Source organism: Cibotium barometz, chromosome 19 (genome assembly GCF_041138505.1).
Source record: "Cibotium barometz isolate CiBa-2024 chromosome 19, ASM4113850v1, whole genome shotgun sequence".
Lineage (NCBI taxonomy): Eukaryota > Viridiplantae > Streptophyta > Polypodiopsida > Cyatheales > Cibotiaceae > Cibotium > Cibotium barometz.
Window position 1 is genome coordinate 32,794,874 of NC_141064.1, and position 19,865 is coordinate 32,814,738.

Sequence of the window (19,865 nt, forward strand, 5' to 3'; positions counted from 1 at the left end):
ATTTAGCATCAGCCTTGGTGGTTAACGAAGCACTTTGGCCATTGTTTGGTTTATAACCTCTTGTTGGGTTTTGCATAGGGGATGCATTGCCCAATTACGCCTCATTTGGAATTTTCTTTGGTCAAGATTAGATGGCACACACCTAGGGTTGCTTGGGAAACCATTATCTTACCCAAGCAAGAGGGGGGATTCAACATCATAGACCCAGAGGTGCAGTGTAAGGCTGAAACCGGCCTTTAGAAATCTGACGGGCGGTGAAACAAACACTTGCACACAAAACACTCCATCACCCATGGGGACCTAGAAAAGGAAACAAACAGGGGGAGCTAGAGTGCTCCTGCAAATAATACAAGATACCGATTGGCCCCAAAACGCAGTGGTGCCCCTTGCGGTATTTCTTTACTTGATCAAAAATTGAGTACAAAGTACAACTTGTAGAATCCTCTACCAATAGGATCCCTCGAAGCTTTCACCCAGGACTTCCAAATAAGAACTCTCGTTATTACAGCAAAGCATTCCATAGAGAAGGCACACCTGTACAACACCTCCCTGCTTGAAAAGGTCTTCTCCATCGCTACCATGGATCTCACGAACCCTTTCCCAAACAACAGTAGGGCTGTACTAAACCATATGTCCTTCCCTGTAGTCACAGCTTGCATGTAACTTCGAGAAAACTACAACCTGTTCAAGAGAGAGAAACCCCTTGGCTGTTAGCCCCTCGGCGCCTCCTTCAGCTCGCCTCCTTCCAAGAGAGAGATAGAGTCAAACGTGCTGTTCAGCCCAACAATTACCTTGAGATGTCTTTGCTAGCTGCTTCCACACATCCAGCTCGCCTGGCACCCGCCGCTTGGCTGCAGCCCATATGCGCAGTCACCTGGTCGCCTGTTGCTGGCAGTAACCCCTACGCACAGCCACTTGGTCGCCTGTTGCTGGCTGTAGCCCATGCGCAGCCGCCTCGCCCCCCTTTGCTGGCTGCAGTCCATATGCACAGTCACCTGGTCGCCTGCCTGGCTGCCCGACTGGCTGCAGTCCATATGTGCAGCCACCTGGTCGCCTGCCTGGCTGTAGCCCATACGCGCAGCAGCACCCCTTTGCTGGCTGTAGTCCACAAGGCACCCTCAGCCATACGCAGCCCCACGCAGCCTGCCTGCCCGCCTGTACCACACCACGACCACATGATGACTTTGACGATGACCACACGATGACCACCCGGCGACCTGCCCTCCTTCAGCTCAGCCACACCTTGCTTTATAAAGAGGCGATTCGCTTTTCTCAAAAACGCCAAAAGCAACATATCAAAAACGCATGCCCATAAAAATAATAATATTTAAGTCATCTAAGGTTTAAAAACCTTATAAACTCAAAACTCCCTTTTGTCCCCTTTCACACTTGGGCTGGCCACACATATGAGGAGTTTCCTTTTCATATCCTACTGATGCCCGTTCACACTATCCATCCCGTGCCCGTGCTCGTGCCCATGCCCGCTTGCTGCTTGTCCAGAGGGAAAAACACAGGTTTGTAACAAAGGCATTGCTTGGGTAAGATAATGGTGGGGGATTCAACATCATAGACCGAGAGGTGCAGTGTAAGGTGTTGCTTTTGTAAGTTGATTGTCAGAGGATTTCTTCGTGGTTCTGAGCCATGGAAGGACTTTTTTATGCAACAGGTTATGAGGTGTACTCCGGTTAGGGGAGGTGACTGGATATACAGCCCACACTTTATCTTTTCCGAGACAGAGCATCGCCCCCATCCTCCCCTTTGGTTATATCCTTTCTTTGGGCTTGGCATTGCTTGAGGTTCTTGATTCACATACCTCTGTGGTCAGCTGAGGAGGCTAACAGACTACCCATTATGTGGGGACAGGTCCACATATTCAGTGGGCTGGCTAGGAGACTCGCTTTCTCACAGTGCTGGATTGGAAGAGTCTTAAAAGTCTCACGAAGGAACAGAGAGGGGTGCTTATGCAGCATTTGAGGGTTACTAGTCAGAGGATTGTGCAGATTGATGCTGTCATACCCAACCATTGGATCATAGGGACCTTCTTGGAAGGGCTTCTTCAATTGTGGTTTGGAGTTTTATCAGGGACAGGTTTACCTCTATAGGTTATAGGCCTCCCAACACCGGGGGAGGATGACGCACCGATCTTTTTCTGTGTACAGGATGGATGGTATTTTGAGAGAGGTGATATCACTGAGGGCCCGGTGTTGCATCCTGTGAGAGTTGTTGGCAGACAGAAGCACTTTTATATTGACGCGCATGCACAGAACACGCCCCCTCCCCCCCCCCCCCCCAAACCCCCCCAAAAAAAAGGGATGACCACAGATGCTTGGAGCCTTTGGTTGTATGGTGGATGCCCTATCAGGTATTTGCATTGGACCCCAGTGAGTGGGAGTGGAGGGATGTTACTAACCCGATGAAAAGTATACATGCTTTGCCACTTTCTTTATTGCATATAGATGCATGTGGGCATACTAGTCTAGGGCTAGATAGGGCATACAGCAGCCAACCTGGCTACCCAGGAGATAGGGACCCAGCCAGCCTACAAAGGCAGCAAACGTTCATGATGAGCAGCTGTAGCAGTCTCTAAACAACAGCTGAACGGAGCCAATATAGCAGCAGATCTACTTGTGCAAGTAACAATCTACAAGAAGATGCACTTTAGCAGTCTCTGAAGGTTATTCCACAAGTTAGCTAGAAGTGGAGTCGTCGGAGATGCCTTTTTTATAGGATTGAATCCCCACTGGCTAGTCTGTAGTAGTCAGCTTATGCTGCCCAACCAGTTGGTGCCCATCTCTTGCGTGGCCTTTATGTCCTTAGGAGACCACACCATTGCTTGCTACTATCGCTTTTTGGCTTTGTGTGCCATTGATCATGATCCTTAGACATGATAGTGTCACAGATTCATGGGCCATGTCCCAGATTGTGTTGTTTTGGCTTATTTGGACTTTATCATGCAGAGGTGTTACCTTGTAGTCGAGATATGACAAGTGAAGAATTTGCAAGTGTTTAATTGCTTTATAAGGGGTTTTTATAGTGGAGCAGCTCATGCATGGTGATTGGTAGCTGTACCTTCTGTTCCCAAATCCCAAGCTATAGAGTAGATGTAGTAAACCATCAAAACACATCGCAGAGATGCAGAAGGCACATGTGAAGCATCTACCTACCTCCTAAAGTGGCAAGATAATGTTGATGTTTATGTTCAATACCTTGGTTTTCTAGGTGTTTATTACTTCATATTAATGGCCACCCTGATATGAAGCTATCTAGGCATGTCAATACTTGTCAGTGTCTTCTGATAGGCCTTTGAATCTTGATGCTTCACTGCTTGCTAGCATTACCTCAATTTCACAAGAGGTTTCCTTTTTTCTTAGGTGTGGCAAGGTAAGGAGATAAAGAAAAGACGACGTTGGAAGTGTTTGGAAATGAATTTTGATGATTTTTTTTTACCTCAACTGTGACATTTTTTGTGCTCATTCTAGATGCTCCAAAGAAGAGACGGGGTTTGCTTGGTGATGATGAGCTGCTGCATCAACTTACCTCTCCGACCATTGGAGGGGATGGGAGAATATATGCTTGCATTGGAAATGATGCCCATGCCTATAATATGGACGGTACATTGGCATGGACAGTGAGGCTTAATGACACTTGCCAGCTTCTGGTCTCTCCAGTGATCAACCAAGATGGCAGGGTAGAGATCACCCTTTTTCTGAAAAAGAGGGTATTTACTTTGATCTTCAATGTTTTGATTCCTTTAAGAGCTCTACCTGATGTCTCAAGTTTTCTTATATGCAGGTTTATGTGGCAGCAAATCATAGGGTTCTGCTTATATCGTACTCTCAAGAGCTGGATTCTCTCTCAATATCAGACATGTACACTGGTACCAGCCTAGACGGGAGCATGTTGGGATCCAAGCCTATAACAGGATTGGCATTGATGGAAAATGGTACATCAATTTTGATCAATGCAGGCGTGGCTGGTTTGTATGCTGTAGCAATTGATGGCAGTCCTCTCTGGAGCACAAGTGGAGACTTTAACAGCAAAGACATAATCTTCTCTCCTGGAACCTTTTGTTCTAAACAGGATAAAATATGTTACTTTCACTTTTCACCGGCAATTGACTACTGCGACGGCAGCATCTATGTGAGAATTTCATTTCAATCACCCCCAATGAGTCTTTTTTTTTTTTCCAGAAAACAGAATTCTATTAGGTATGAATAGGGCATAAAAATCACAGAGGCCCGAGCAAAGAATCCTCATCCCAAAATGTATGGTGATCTCAACCAATCTGGAGCACAATGGTGCCAAGACAGTTCTGTGGGGGTCGATAAGAAAAAGATCAAATGATCCCACTCCCTCATGAAATAGTGTACTTTGGAAGTTGACTGGTGTTGTTCCTGATTTGGGTCTCGGCAGTAACCTCTTATTGCCGTAAGTATGTAATAAAGTTTTTAATCACTAAGTGCCCAAAACCCGCTCTGAAAGGTGTTCTAATTATCTTGTGAAAAGCAGAGAAGTGGAGGATAAGCACCTTATTGGTCCAATTCCACCTTTGAGGAAAAAAGGGTTAGATCTTCTGAAAGTCTTAGTTTTGCTTTGGAAGATTTTTGTTCCTACCCTTCAACATTGAACACATGGAACTACTCTTTCTATAGCACATAATCAAATGCTTACATTGTAACTACTTGGTCCTCCAAGCTATTTTCACATGATAGAACTCATGCCCGGACACATGGACATGATGATGGACACATGGAAACAGGGTTCCTAATACTGGCATTGGAAAAAGCACCCGTCTGTGTAAAAAGTAGGAAAAATCAAAAGTCAAACTTCGTTGGCCAAAAATCTGAGGGCACCGTTGGAAAGAAGACATCGAACTGGATCAAAAAACTAAAAGCCGCTTTTTCAAAAAGCTGCTCCAAGGCCAAAAAGCAAGGCCCTGAAGATTGTAAAAGCAAATCAAGAACTTTGGCTATTATTAAAATAATATTTAAAAGAAAAGCAAAAGCAAGAAGATAAAGCAAAATCAAAGTGTGGCAAAAGCATGGTCCCCCATCAAGTATATAAGGAGATCCTCTTGGTAAGGCATAGACAAGTACTCGTGGAGATTCTTAAAAGAGATCTCGTGAAGATTCATTATCCACTACCCTCTCTCCACACACTACCCGTCTCCTCCACCTCAGCCAGTAGCAACCACCCTAGCAGCACCCATCTCCACCACTACCCTGCCTCCAGTCGCTACCTCTCTCCGCTAGTGACCTGCGCCGCTTTTGTCTGCAGCGCGTGCCTACGCCGCTTTTGTTCCCTGTGCCGCCTCTGCTTTGTTGTTGCGCCACCTGTACTCTAGCAGTGCTGTCTTGTGTAACCAGCCGCCTGCGCCACTTGGTATAGCAGCGTAGCACTGCCACCAGAATCTCCAGCACCTACCTACACAACCGAGCAGTGTCCCTTTTACTTTGTGCATAGCGTGCAACCCCTGTCTCAACCCTGTGCACCGCCTGTGCACTGCTCTCTGCCCTGTAAGCAACATTGTCGTTTCTGCCAAGAGCGTCGCCACCCTATACCATCTTTGTTCCCAGAAACCGTCTCCACCGTGTGTTGCAATTGAGCATCGCCAACCTCTCTAAACCCTCAAGAAGGAAGGGAGTTACCTTGTGGAGACACTTTCTCAATATCTTGGTGTGAGCACTTCTGAGATTGCCTTCGTCCGGATTGAGTACAAAGAGCCTTGTGGATACCTGGGAACATCAGTTTGATTCAAACATTGGATTTTGGTACTAGCCCGGTGTAAGACTCTTGTGGGTCATCCTCGTGGTGAGCTCGGCATTAGTTATCTTGTGCCTCGACACCAACTTGACACCGACCTCGACATCGGCACTTTTGTTTGATACTGTATTCATTTGTTGTATTGGTCTGGCTTGGAAAAGCCCGTGGATTGTTCTTGAAATAAATTCTTGAAGAGGGGGCAGGGCCTATTCCCCGCTCAACATGGTGTATTGTGTGAAACCCCTATTTCCCATCTCTCTCTTCCCCCTTCTCTATCTTTATCTCTTGTACAAGTGGTTGCATCTGTCATTGTACGCTCCATTGGTCTTATAGTGGTAATAGAGCAAGGATTTCTCTTGAAGAAATATTTTTTGGGGTGAAAAAACCACGTCGAGAGTTGAGGGAGACCAAGGGCCTCAAGAAGGGAACAACTACGAAGCCAACCTAGAGCATTAAGGAGGGATCCAAGGCCGCCAATCTGTCTCTCATGAGACCGCAGTCATGACATCAGCTGAATATCGAGACTTTCAAAAGTTCAAAAAGTATCATCAAGAAGAAGAGTTCCTAGCTTGGAGAGCCAAGAAAGAATAAGACTACAGAAGAGCTTAGATGTTTGAAGACTTTATCAAAGACCAAACCACCGAAGCTGAAAGTGTGGAAGCCACCAAAGGGGTTACCATTCGACAAGAACCCAAAGTCACCCTATCCATCACTCATGGAGGACAGAAAGAAGCTACCCTTAGACCCGCTCTATCAGATGCAAGATGTAGCCTCTTCAGGCCTAGCAAAAGAGAAGAAGACAAAGGAGCCTTCAATTGGCAAAGTGGACTTCAAGCGGGAGAGAAAAGCATAAAGTTTGATACCTTGTATGGAAAGCGGGACACCTAGAAAGCTTTATCCTTCATCAAACAGTTTGACGTTGCCTTTGGAGGAGAGGACTTCTTTGAAAAGTCCAAACTGTGCACGGTCTGTATGTACTTAAAAGATATCGCCTTGAAGTGGTGGCTAAAAGTGGTCCAAGATGGGACCGAGCCTACTTCATGGGCTGATTTCAAAACCATGTTTAACAAGAAGTTCCTTCTTACAACCTTCGAGGTAGATGTATAGAAGGAATGGGATGAGGTAAACCAAAAGGCCGGAGAAAGTGTAGCAACATATCTTAATAACTTTTCAGCCGTCTCATTGAAGTTTACCTCATATACTCTTATCCCACCATTGATGGAAATGCGAAAGTTTGTCAATGGATTGCAACCAAAGCTTTTGCAAGCAGTCTATATGACGGGACCTAAAACCTTGGAAAAAGCCCAAGACAAAGCCTTGCAAGACGAAGCTCTATATATGCCTTGAATGGTGGGCAAATCAAAGAATGAGAATCGAGACTTGTCTCAAAAGAAGAAGTTCAAAGGGGGATCTCAAAAGAAGAAGTTCAAAGGGGGATCTCAAGCAAAGAACGAGCCACAAGAAAAGAAGAACAAGAATGAGGATAAACTCCCATTGTACCAAAAGAAGTTATCCCGTAAGCAACTCAAGGAGTATGTCAAAGAAGGTAAATGTTTCCTATGTGGAAAGAAAGGACACATGGCTGCAAAATGTCCATATAAACCAAATCAAGAAGCCAAACTACCCAAAGGAATGCATTACCTAAAGAACTCCAACATCAAGATGATACACCACGAGAGAAGAGGCAACTTTTCAAACCTTGGGACAAAGTGGCAAACCAACCAGTACTTATCCACTTCGATAGTGGTGCTACACCACTACATCTATCCACGAGTGGTTGAAGCCATGAACCTCCCTCCGGATAGGTTCGGAACTCCTATTACAGCAAGTGCCGCTTTTGAAGGAATGTCAGCCGAGGTGACTCCTATTTTGGGAAAGCTCCACTTACAGATTGGAGACTATGTGGATCATGATAACTTTGTTGTTGGCAAAATTGGACATTGTGATGTGATTTTGCCCTAGCATAAGAAGACAGACCCGGCCATTGATTGGGTTGGAAATAAGATTAGGTTTCCTTTTAAAGGCAAGAATGTATAGGAGTTGAGGAGAATTCCATTCCACTCATTAGTCATGTACAAGTTCCTAAAGTAATAAAGCAATCTATTTCCTCGTACTTGATATATGTAAGAGACTTTAAGGAATCTAAGGGTGATGAGTCACTCTTAACTCTCGATCATGCAAGGAAAGATTTCCTAAAGAAGTATGAGGATTGTTTTGTAGATACTCTTCCAAGAGAGTTACCTCCAATGAGACCGGAAGATCATAAGATTGACATCATGCTAGGAAGCTCACCTCATAACATACCTTCTTATCGAGTGAGTCAAGCTCAACAAGAGGAGATTATGAAGCAAGTGACCGAGCTAAGTCACAACCTCAACAATCCTCCCCTTTGTGGCTTAGGAACACAAACACAGGATAGGTGATTGCCTTACCTATGGGGTCTAAGTCTCCCATTAGGCATTGGGCTATACAACGGAGCTATTTTGTTTGTTCACAAGATATATTTGTTTGTTCACATCACAAGATATTTGTTTGTTCACAAGATATATGGCACTCACACAAGTTACCTCCCCTCAAACAAAATAGAGGATGTTGGTACACAATTGCCAGATGTTGGCACACAAAACCTCACCTCACAAATATATTGGAAATGGGTTTGATTCGACCTAGCTCATCACCTTTTTGCTCCCTAGTCTTATTGGTTCAAAAAAAGGATGGTTCTTGGCGTATGTGTATTGATTACAGGGCTCTTAACAAGATCACTATAAAGAATAAGTTTTCTATTCCTAGGATTGATGATATCATGGATAGATTGGATGGAGCCACTATCTTTAGCGGGATCGACTTGAAGAGTAGTTAACATCAAGTCAAGATTGTTCTAGAGGACATTCATAAGACTGCATTCAGGACTACCTTTGGACTCTATGAGTATTTGGTGATGTCTTTTGGTCTTACCAATGCCCCGGCTACCTTCAACCGAATGATGGAAAGAATATTTCGAGTACATAGAAAGTTTGCAGCTACTTTCTTTGATGACATTATTGTGCATTCAAAGATTTAAGAAGAGCATTGGAAACACTTGGATATGGTATTTCAGGAATTGCGGAAGCACAAGTTGTATGTGAATGACGAGAAGAGTGAGTTCTTTTTGTCAGAGATTCACTGCTTGGGCCATATAGTGTCCAAGGAAGGGGTCAGGATGGACCCATAAAAGATCAAGGCTATTGTGGAATGGTGAGAGTTGACTAGTGTGCATGTAGTTCGAAGTTTCCTTGGCTTATGCTCTTATTACATGAAGTTCATCAAGTGGTTTGCTGTGTTAGCAAGTCCACTACATGATTTGACAAAGAAAGTCGTGGGATTTTAGTGGGCCAAAGCTGAAAAAGAATCCTTTGAAGCACTAAAGTTTTATGTTAGCAAAGGACTGGTATTGATTATTCTAGATTTGTCAAAGCCATTCACGGTAGAGTGTGATGCTTCAGGAGATTACATTAAAGCAGTCTTGAACCAAGAGAGCCATGTCATGGCCTATGAGAGTCGAAGACTTCAAGGAGCCGAAAAGGCTGCACCCACATACGAGAAAGAATTGATGGCTATCATTCATGCTTTAAAGATTTGGAAACACTATCTTATGGGTGTTGAATTTGTTATCAAGACAGATCATCAAAGTCTTAGGTATTTTATGTCTCAACCTAAGATCTCAGAAAAGCATATAAGATGGGCTAGCTACTTAGCCCAATTTCATTTTCAAATTATGCATACCCATGGGAAAGACAACAAAGTAGAAGATGCTCTATCTCGAAGACCCATGACCCATGTGGTTTCTATGGGATATCATTTGGGCTTCACTATGATGAAAGATCTTTATGCTACAAATGAAGATTTCAAAGGCATTTGGAATAGATTACAGAATGGAGACTTGGTGACTTCTTATGTTATCAAGGAAGGACTTCTTATGATGCAAACCTGTTTATTTGTGACCAAGGATTTGAGACCAAAAGTAATGGAAGAATGCCATGCCTCACCTTATATGGGACATAGGGGTATCATGACAACAACTCAAGCTTTGGAGAGTTATTTCTTTTGGCCTAACATGAGAAGGGATATTGAGAAATATGTTCGAGAATGTTTGGTTTGTTAGAATGTCAAGTTTGATTGACAAAAACCCGCAGGATTGTTACAACCTTTGCAAATTTCCAACATTCCATGGGAAAGTATTGCTATGGACTTCATCTTTGGATTGCCAAAGTCAGGATTCGAGAATGATGGAATATGGACTACTATTGACAGGTTCGGTAAGCAAGCCCAGTTCATTCCAGTGAAGAAGACCATCGGTGCTGATTATATGGCGAGATTGTTTATTCAGTAGATTTTCAAGCATCATGGATTACCCAAATCCATTGTAGGGGATAGAGATCCTCGGACTAGTTTCTTTTGGAGAGAACTTTTTGACAACATGGGGACAAAGCTGAATTTTTCTTCATCTTATCATCCTCAAACATATGGGCAAACTGAGATTGCAAACCTCACTATTTTAGATATGCTAAAGTGTTATGCTCACGAAGCAAAGGATCAATGGGAGAAGTACTTTCCATTGGTTGAGTTTGCCTATAACAACACTGTTCACTCTTCGACGGGCAAAGCTCCTTTTGAGATCATTTATAGCAAACCATTGTTGTTGCCTATTTTAAAGAGCAAGGAAGGGATCTTCTATGCGAACGAGTTTGTTCGAGATTTGGTTACGGTCTTTGTAGAGGTTCGGAAGGCTATTGAGACATCTCAAGCCAAGCAAAAGAAAACTGCAAATAAGCACAGGAGGAAGGTCACTTTTGAAGAAGGGCATTGGGTGTTATTGCGATTTGAAAAGGCAAGACTTAGAAAGTCAAAAGCTAAGGAGCTCAAGGAACCCAAGCTTTCCCTAGATATTATGGGCCTTTTTAGGTTACCAAGAAGATCAACGATGTATGTTATCGTTTGGACCTTCAAATCATTGGAGGATACATAATGCCTTCCATGTCAGTTTATTGAAGCCATATACAGGACTACCCCCAGAGGAGCCTGTATTGGAGGATTGACCAGAAGTGGAAGAACAAGAAGAAATCTTACAACCGGAACAGATTGTATTTCATTCCGCGAGAAAAAGGGAAAGGACAGTGATTAGGAAATTCCTCCTGAGCTTAAAAACTCTTCGCCTATGGATGCAAAATGGATGCCAGAACAGTACATCAAGGACTACCCAGATACTCTTTGAGCTTATGAGGAAGCAGGTGGTCTAGATGTATTTGAAATACAAACTTGAAACGTCTTGTGATCAAGACAGATTTAAGAGGGAGGGATTGTACCTCTAGCCCTCTTCATTGTATATATTTATACTGAAATGGAATTGATCATTATCTTGCTTATGTAATGGTTTTAATTGAATATGCTCTAGTTTGGGTGGCAACGATGTCCGAAAGCCCAAGGAGCAAGATTTGTAAATAGGAGGCAATACCAGATGACTGTATTGGATTTCATAGTCGGGCGGTCATTGTGATCAGATGGCCCAAATGACTGTATTGGATTTCATAGTCGGGCGGTCAATGCGACCCGATGGCCTAGATGACTATTGATGAACTCTCGGGCGGTCCTAGTGACCAGATGGCCATGAAGGTAGACTGAGCGGTCCTAGTGACCAGATGGCTCCGCACGAGTTCGATGAAACCAGATAGGACAATCCATCAACAAGAGGATCATTACTTATGCATTACATACTGATGTATGTTTGAATTTCTTTGACTTTGTGTGCTGTTTTTGATACGTGGACAATGCTTGGATTTATGGCATGTGATAGTCCACTGGGCTCCAGACTACCTGGCTAGTACTTGGATTACCTAGTAGACGCGAGTGATGCATACTTGTTTGATGACTAGCTTGTGTCTAGTTTTTGCAGAAGGTGAGTATCCATTTATTATATCTAACACATATGACAGGCTATGAAGAACGTGTACCATCAAGAACAAGGACATCGGTCAAAGAAAGGCATAAAGATGTTGCCAGAGTGGCACAAAGCACCACATATATGATGAAAGACTAGATGCACTAGAGCAACCAGATGGGGCTAGTACCATGATCATATGCATCCCACAGTTGAGGACAACTATGATGTAAGAGGGAGGCAATGTAACTATTTGGTCCTCCAAGCTCTTTTCACATGATAGAACTCATGCCCAGACACATGGACAGGATGTTGGACACACGGAAATAGGGTTCATAATACTGGCATTGGAAAAAGCACTTGTCGTGGTCAAAAAGTAGGAAAAAACAAAAGTCAAACTTTGTTAACCAAAAAGCTGAGGGCACCGTTGGAAATAAGACATCGAATTGGATCAAAAAGCTAAAAGCTGCTTTTTCAAAAAGCTGCCAGGGCCAGAAAGCAAGGCCCTGAAGATTGTAAAAGAAAATCAAGAACTTTGGCTATTATTAAAATAATATTTAAAAGAAAATCAAAAGCAAAGTGTGGCAAAAGCATGGTCCCCCATTAAGTATATAAGCAGCCAATATCCTCTTAGTGAGGCATAGACAAGTACTCGTGGAGATTCTTGAAAGAGATCTCGTGAAGATTCATCATCCACTACCCTCTCTCCACACACTACCCATCTCCTCCACCTCAGCTGGCAGCAGCCACCCCAGCAGCGCCCATCTCTGCAACTACTCTGCCTCCAGTTGCCACCTCTGCTCTGCTTTTGTCTGCAGCGCCCGCCTACGCTGCCTGTGCGCCGCTTCTGTTCCCTGCGCCGCCTCTGCTTTGTTGTGCCGCCACCTGTACTCCAGTAGTGCTGTCTTGTGTAACCAGCCACCTGCACCACCTGATATAGCAGAGCAACACCACCACCAAAATCTACAGCACCTGCCTGCGGAGCGGAGCAGTGTCCCTTTTACTCTGTGCACAGCCTGCAACCCCCGTCTCAACCCTGTGCACCGCCTGTGCACTGCTCTCTGCCTTGTAAGCAATGCTGCCATTTCTGCCAAGAGTGTCGCCACCCTGTAACACTCTGTCTGCAGCAACCGTCTCCACCCTGTAACACTCTGTCTGCAGCAACCGTCTCCACCGTGTGTTCCGCTTGATCATCGCCAACCTCTCTAAACCCGCAAGAAGGAAGGGAGTTACCTTGTGGAGACACTCTCTCAATATCTTGGTGTGAGCACTTCTGAGATTGCCTTCATCCGGATTGAGTGCAAAGAGCCTTGTGGATACTTGGGAACATTAGTTTGATTCAAACATTGGATTTTGGTACTAGCCTGGTGTAAGACTCTGGTGAGCTCGACATCAGTTATCTTGTGCCTCGACACCGACCTCGACATCGGCAGTTTTGTTTGATATTGTATTCATTCGTTGTATTGGTCTTGGCTTGGAAAAGCCTGTGGATTGTTCTTGAAATAAATTCTTGAAGAGGGGGCGGGGCTTGTTCACCCGCTCAACGTGGTGTACTATGTGAAACCGCTATTTCCCATCTCTCTCTTTCCCTTCTCTATCTTTATCTCTCATACACGTGGTTGCATCTGTCACTGCACGCTCCGTTAGGTTTACATACATCATGATTGTGAGCGACTGGAGCTCCTCTCCGTCTATGCGCCTGACCTTGCCATGGCCATCCTCGCTGCACTCTGCCTCACTCTACTACCATTGCTCTCACCTGTCCCCTAGCCATTGCACTGCTCCCCCTTCCTCTTGGTGTTGCCCTTTGTTCCCGCCTTCTCCTCTTCCACCCAACGAGCCCCCGCCTCATCCCTCATGGCTTGTGCCTCAGTGCAGCAGGCCTTGCCTTCTCCCGTCACCTGCCTGCTTCTCCATTTCAGTTTAGCTCCCACCCTGTCTCCTATTTTGCCCCCCTTTCCTCTAGCTTGCTTTACCCCTTCATTCGTGCCCTCCCCCCCTAGTCCTTTCCTCAGGTATTTTTGCTTTCGGGTGTGTTCTTTCTCTTCGGTAAGTGTTGGCAACTTTTGGTCTTTGAACCTCCAAGAGGACTCCATGGTAGCTGCTCCATCATCCCCGATCGAGGCCGTTGTCCCCTGGCTTTCCGTCTTAGAAGTAGACTTCTAGCTCCTCGCTTCGACAGTCACATCCCTGGAGGCCTCCACCTTGGTCTGCAAGATTGTGTGTAGCCACCCCAGCACGTGGACAACTCAGGGATCTTTTTTAGGCAAGCCTTATCAAGGAGCCTAGAAATATCACTGATATTCATGCTTTGGGGCATGGATACTACCGAGTTGAGTTTGTTTCGCCTGTAGCATCGAACGGAGTCATGGGGTTGAGCCTTGTCGCACTGTACACAGCCCACGCCTTTTTGCAAGGTGTTAGCACAGCTTAGACCCAGTGTCTGATCCTCTGGGTTGGCCTCTCGGGATTTCCCATGACAGATTGCTTTCTTGGTTTCACGAAGGGGAATACCTTCCTCTCCTCCTGGTGATAGGTGGTGTTATTGGGAGAGTGATGGAATTCCCCCCAATTGCCACTTCGATTCTAGCTCTCGGATGGTCGGGATTCCATATCTTCGTATCTGAATAGCCTCTCCGGAGTTAGTTCCTCATGTCAATTTATTACAAGAGGCAATGCAGAGCAGCTTGGCTGGCTTCTAAGAGTAGAAGAGGAGCATCCATCGGAGCCTAGCCTCTGTGGTGGCTTCAAGAGAGTACTCCAGATAGCCTGTAGATTGAGGCCCAAGTCGCTACAGCCCGCCGTACAGAGCTTACTTCCATCGAGGAGCCGAGGGTGGAGTACAGATACCATGCCAAAGCCTCCTTTTGGACCCAGGTGGAGACAAGGTCACTGGTGACTGGGGATTTCTTTGAGATAGCAAGCCCACAGAGGTGGAGGGATGGTATCCGCTGTAGGTTGCAAGGTTAGGATAGATCCATAGTTGCGGATCCCCCCCCCCAAGTGTGAGCCATTGCCACAGATTTCTTCCATTCTCGGGTGTCCCCCTATCCTCTTAGGTGTTGGATGAGCGGGTTTGGTAACACACAAGAGAGGTGGTGTTATATGTACATTATGTATGCTATGTTATATATACATTATGTGTGCATATACGAGGAGGCTAACCCACATTAGGCTTGTGAGCATGGGAGCATGGGAACAAGCTCTAGTGGAGCATGGGTTAGGACTAACCTTAAGGGTTAAGGTTAGGGTCAGGCATCCAAGGGTCACACATGGGAAATGGAAAGTCAAGAGTCACTTGAGGGCCCTCCTATATAATAGGGGCATGGGGCATGCTCAAGGGGGCTTGGGGGCTTGGAGACTTGAGGGCGTCCGTGACCATTCAAATTCCTTTAAAAATATATTTTTTGACCCAGAAAATTAGAAAAATCCATTAAAATGGTAAATTTTTATTGGATTTGAGAATTATCGGGCGGAACTGAAAATTTCGTGAACGATGGGATTCTCAGGAAAATTAGGAATATTCTAGATATTATTTTTAGAAATCCTAAAAATTGGTATTTTTAAAATATCAATGGTACTTTGGTAAATTGCTAAAAGTTTTCTAGAAAAATATAGGTTTGGAATGCCATAAGATAGGTTTGGTGGAATTCAAAATTATTATATTTTGAGGCCTTATAAAATTAGGAAAAATTAGGAAAAAAATCATGATAATTCTTTTTCTCAAGAATTTAATATTTTCGAGGGTTATTTAATGTTGAAGTACGTTTTCTCGTGCTGACATTAGATAGATGCGGGTTATTCGCATATTATTAATACGATTATACCTCGTATTAATGGATATTTATGTTTGGATTAATTCTAATCGATGTATTTAAGATTTTTTACCATTGTTTAGTCATTCTTTTTGGACATGTTCCTTAATTTCTTTTGATGGCTATAATTTGCGTTCAAAGTGTGTTTCACCTTTGACACTTTTCCATGATAACTTATTTTGCACTTGTTTAAGTGTGGTTTGTGCTTAATTTCTTAAGCCTAAGACAAATTCTATCATGGGTTAGTTGATCGGTTTGTTTTGGTGGATTTTATTGGATGTTTTTCAAGTTTTATATGGACTCATCAGGTGCTGCCTAGATCACTTGTGTCTAGGGGTTTTTTATTGAGTGTTACACACATGTGTTTCACTTTCTTACTTTGGAGTTTTATTTGAACAACACAACGTTCATATACTCCGGATTGATGAGTTGGCCACCAATTTTAATGTTTCTTTTGGCATGATTTATGTCCATTAGATGGTATGCATTGATTTTTATGATCAACTATGGTTTTTATGGATATAAGGAGCTTCTATGCTTTAATCCATGGTTTTATAAGGATCTTTTGATCTTTTGGATAATTTCATATGCTTTGAAGGTAGCATTTGCCTTCATTTTTTGCACGTAATTTTGGACTATGTTCCTTGTACTCTTGTACATATTCCAACTCGGATACCTAGTTGCTTATGAATCTAGGCGAGTTATTTTTCTACCCTAACTTTATTGTATTTTGGGTAGTTATCATTAAAAAGGCGCCAATAATTCAAAATTCTTTTCTAATGATATACTCGATAAGGGTTATTTCTTGATGTAGTCTCAAGTATATAGAGACAGGTTTAGTATGTGAAAGTCTGGATAAGACCATCTTATTCCTTTTATACAGGATTTTATTCATATTTTCCTAGACGGCATACTAGGGAGTTTCAAATTGTTAAGGTATGTATGGGTGGTATCATGGTGGTATGGGACGCTAGTGATCCCTCACATATATTATCTTATGGGATAATTTAGGCTCAAGATTGTTGCTTTGTTTACATCACTTAGCATGTTGACCTTAACATTCACTAGAAGGCATTCTTTAGATAAACTTCTTTTATCTATAGCCTGCATGTTTTGATGAGGGAAATCTCGTTGGCATTTTCACTTGTTGAAATCTCTTTCTTTAGAGTTCAAACAAGTTTATCTTGTTGTGTTCGGATAAGGAAATTTGGATTCTTCCTTTGTTGGCATTTCTTTCTCTAGTTCCGTACTTTAGGTGATTTTCTCTTCTTGGATGCATCCAATGATAATGTTAGAAAGGCTTTGGCAACTGTACAAGTCTTTGCAGATGCTTCTGGCTCCAAATGTAACATTCACAAGTCAAGGTTAATAAGTTTAACCGAGGATGAATCCTTTGATGTAACCAGATGGAGATGCCAAGTTGTGAACAAAGGCCATATCTTTAGACATTTGGGATGCCCCATGGGAGTGGATGCTTTAGGTAAAGACATAGCAGACTGGCTTATGGACAAATTCATAGCCAAATTTAGAGCTTGGGACAACGTATTTCTTCCCTTTCATTCAAGGGTAGTAATAGTAAACATGGTGTTGTTGGCATGCTTTCATTTCTTTACTCCTATTATACATTTTATAGCATGCCTTTGGAAGAGAGCTTTAAGCTATGCTAAAGCTTTTCTATGGAAGAATAAGCAGGGCAAGAGACCATGTTCCTTCTTGGCATGGCAGAAGGTGTGTAAACCCAAGAAGGATGGGGGAACTCAGACTTTTTTGTGGAGAATCATGGTTGGGGCTCTTCCATAAGGCTGTAAGCTGATGATCAGAAATATGGCCTCAGGGATATGCCCAAGATGCAGAACAGCCATCGAGGATTTCAAGCATGCCTTTTGGGATTTCCCGGCATTAAGATCCTTTTGGACACAACTCTCTAAATGGGGGGGGAACATTTTTGGGCTGCAATGTACATGGTCCCATTGGGTTTTGGGTAAAAAGATTGGTCCAGCAGAGGAGAGTAATAGCCTTTTTGGACTTGCAAGATTTACATGCGTGTGGGAGATATGGTCTACGAGGAACACTCTAGTCTTTGTTAATGATGGCATGCAAAGTGTAGATCCTAAGAAAGTTATTTGTTTAGTGAAAGCTAACATTGCTAGTCTGGTGAGTATAAACAGATCGGAGTCAGATGCAATGAAACTACTCACTAGGAGGATTTTGGATTGAGCAGTTTCTGTGGGTAGTTCCTCTCTTGATTGTTTGAGAAGACTATCCCGTAGTTTATATGTACTCTTTCTTAGTATTAATAAAAATACATCTTCACTAAAAAAAAGAAAGAAAGGAAAAGGCGGCGAAGGGCAAGCTAAGGGAGAGGCCGGGGGGGGGGGTTTGAAACCGATCCCGTCAAGTGGGAAGACTCCGTTGGACACCCACACGCGTAATAGCACAACTTTAAAACCACAATTTGAAATGGATAACTTAAAATAACTTGAAATTGAAATGAAAATGAAATGGAAAGATGGACACCAGCACTCAGGCCGGAACGGGCCGACCCCCCCTCCTCAATATATGATATATTTATTGGGAGTATTTAACAAATACAATGCTCCATGGGTTCCAAGAACCAGATGATGTCCATGTACATATGAAAACAGTACCAACAAACAAATAGGTTCGAAGTCGACGTTCGAAGTAGACGCTCGAAGCAGAATGACCACTAGCGTGGTCCAATCTCTACGGTCTTGTGCTTTCACTAGACTCCGCAGAGAGCGCCTCACTGGTGTTCTGAGACCACGCACAAACAGGCGCTCTCGTACTAACGCCTGGCTCTCCCGATCTCAGCACCTTTGGACCGAGGTTTGCCAATAGAGCTTAGACTACCCGGCACCGAACGGGTGTTACCGTGGGGAGTCAGGAATCCTTTATCAGATTTAACACAAAATACTTTTACTTAAATCTGAAATTCACTTACTTGTGGATGGTAGATAGAGGACCAATACCCGTGGTATTTGTGTAGAAGATGTAGCCACCCAGGAGATGTGAAGTCCTCTTGTAGTCGCCAGTGGAGAGACGTGCAACGTTGTTGAGATGGCACAGCCGTCTCGTAGAGAACTTAGCGCAGCCACCAAGATAAGTACAACCGCAAAGACCACAGCCACCTGCTGTGAAAGGAGCACCCACTTGCAAGGGAGGAGAGGCTTGGCTGCAGCGTGGAGATAAGTTGGCGTGGAGGAGCAGAAATGTAGCCTGAACTGTGGCAGCCGCCTATGAGGATGATGGGCAGCCCTGCAGGTAAAACAGGGGCAGCCTGTGAGCTGTAGAAGGTGGGCAGCTGCCTGTAGATGGTGGGCAGCCTGCAAGTCAGCCTGCAGGTAAAACAAGCGCTGCACGGGAGGTTTGCAGCCGCCAGAAGTTGGTGGGCAGCCGCTTATAGATGGTGGGAACCCTTACTGAAGACAGGCGCAGCACGTGAGCACATAGGCGCCTACAAGAGCAGCACCATCTGGCGGCAGCCTGCTGGGGATATAACGCAGCCTGCTGGCTAGAGAAAAGTAGCCGACTGCAGCACAGCTTGTATGGACAGAAAGCATCAGACTGGCTGTAGCTTGTACAGCCTGTAGCGCAGGGAGAGCAGCCGCCTGAGAGAGTTCGTGCAGCAGTTTCAGAAGTCGCATGATGGATTATGCGCTGCAGTTCAATAGTCGCTTTTTGGAAACATGCGTAGAGATGATGGTCGCCGGTTCTTTTTCTCCATGAAGATGGTGGAAGCGGATGATCTATACGCTTGGAGGAGAAGGCTTTTTTTATATAAAACTTAAGGTGGGGTTAACACATGGTACTTGGCTGGCTCCCCACGATTGCATGTGGGTGGCCAGTTCCAAGGTGGGTTGGGTAGGTGCCCATGCACCCACCCCCACACACACTTAAGTGGGGCTCCCCACCTTGGCCCCTAAGTGGGTGCCCACTTTTAAATGAATGTGAACATTTAACCTTATAAAACAAAAGGTTAGAATATGAAATATTAAAATAACATGTGCCATATACTTACCACCTGTTCACATGCACTAAAACTCGTCAGAAGACAGAGCAGACTTCACGACTGGCAGGCGTCCCCGCTCAGTAAGTAACACGTCAAGCAGGCAAACACAAAAATGCATGTCATGCGAAAACAGTTTCAAACATGCAAAACATGTGTGCATGTGCAAATTAGTAACATGGACATATCTCCCGTTCATGGAACAAGTACAAAATATCTGTCGGCACAAAACTGGCACGACGTAAAACATAAAAACCTGGTCTTCCTATGGAGTGACAGTCCCATAGGTAAGACACAGTTCTAGGCACGAGTCTCCCTATGGTGTGACAGTCCCATAGGCAAAACA

At 44.1% G+C, this 19,865-nt stretch overlaps 1 protein-coding gene across 3 annotated transcripts in view; it reads left to right on the forward strand.

The window, feature by feature from the left end:
- The window catches only part of LOC147628476 (uncharacterized), a 127,211-nt gene that overhangs the window by 20,540 nt on the left and 86,806 nt on the right, over positions 1-19,865 (forward strand). For all 3 annotated transcript variants that reach the window (XM_086813630.1, XM_086813631.1, XM_086813632.1), the window contains exons 2-3: positions 3,480-3,688; positions 3,793-4,140. In XM_086813630.1, coding sequence (XP_086669756.1) covers positions 3,480-3,688; positions 3,793-4,140 — 557 coding nt within the window. The remainder of the gene's footprint in view (positions 1-3,479; positions 3,689-3,792; positions 4,141-19,865) is intronic.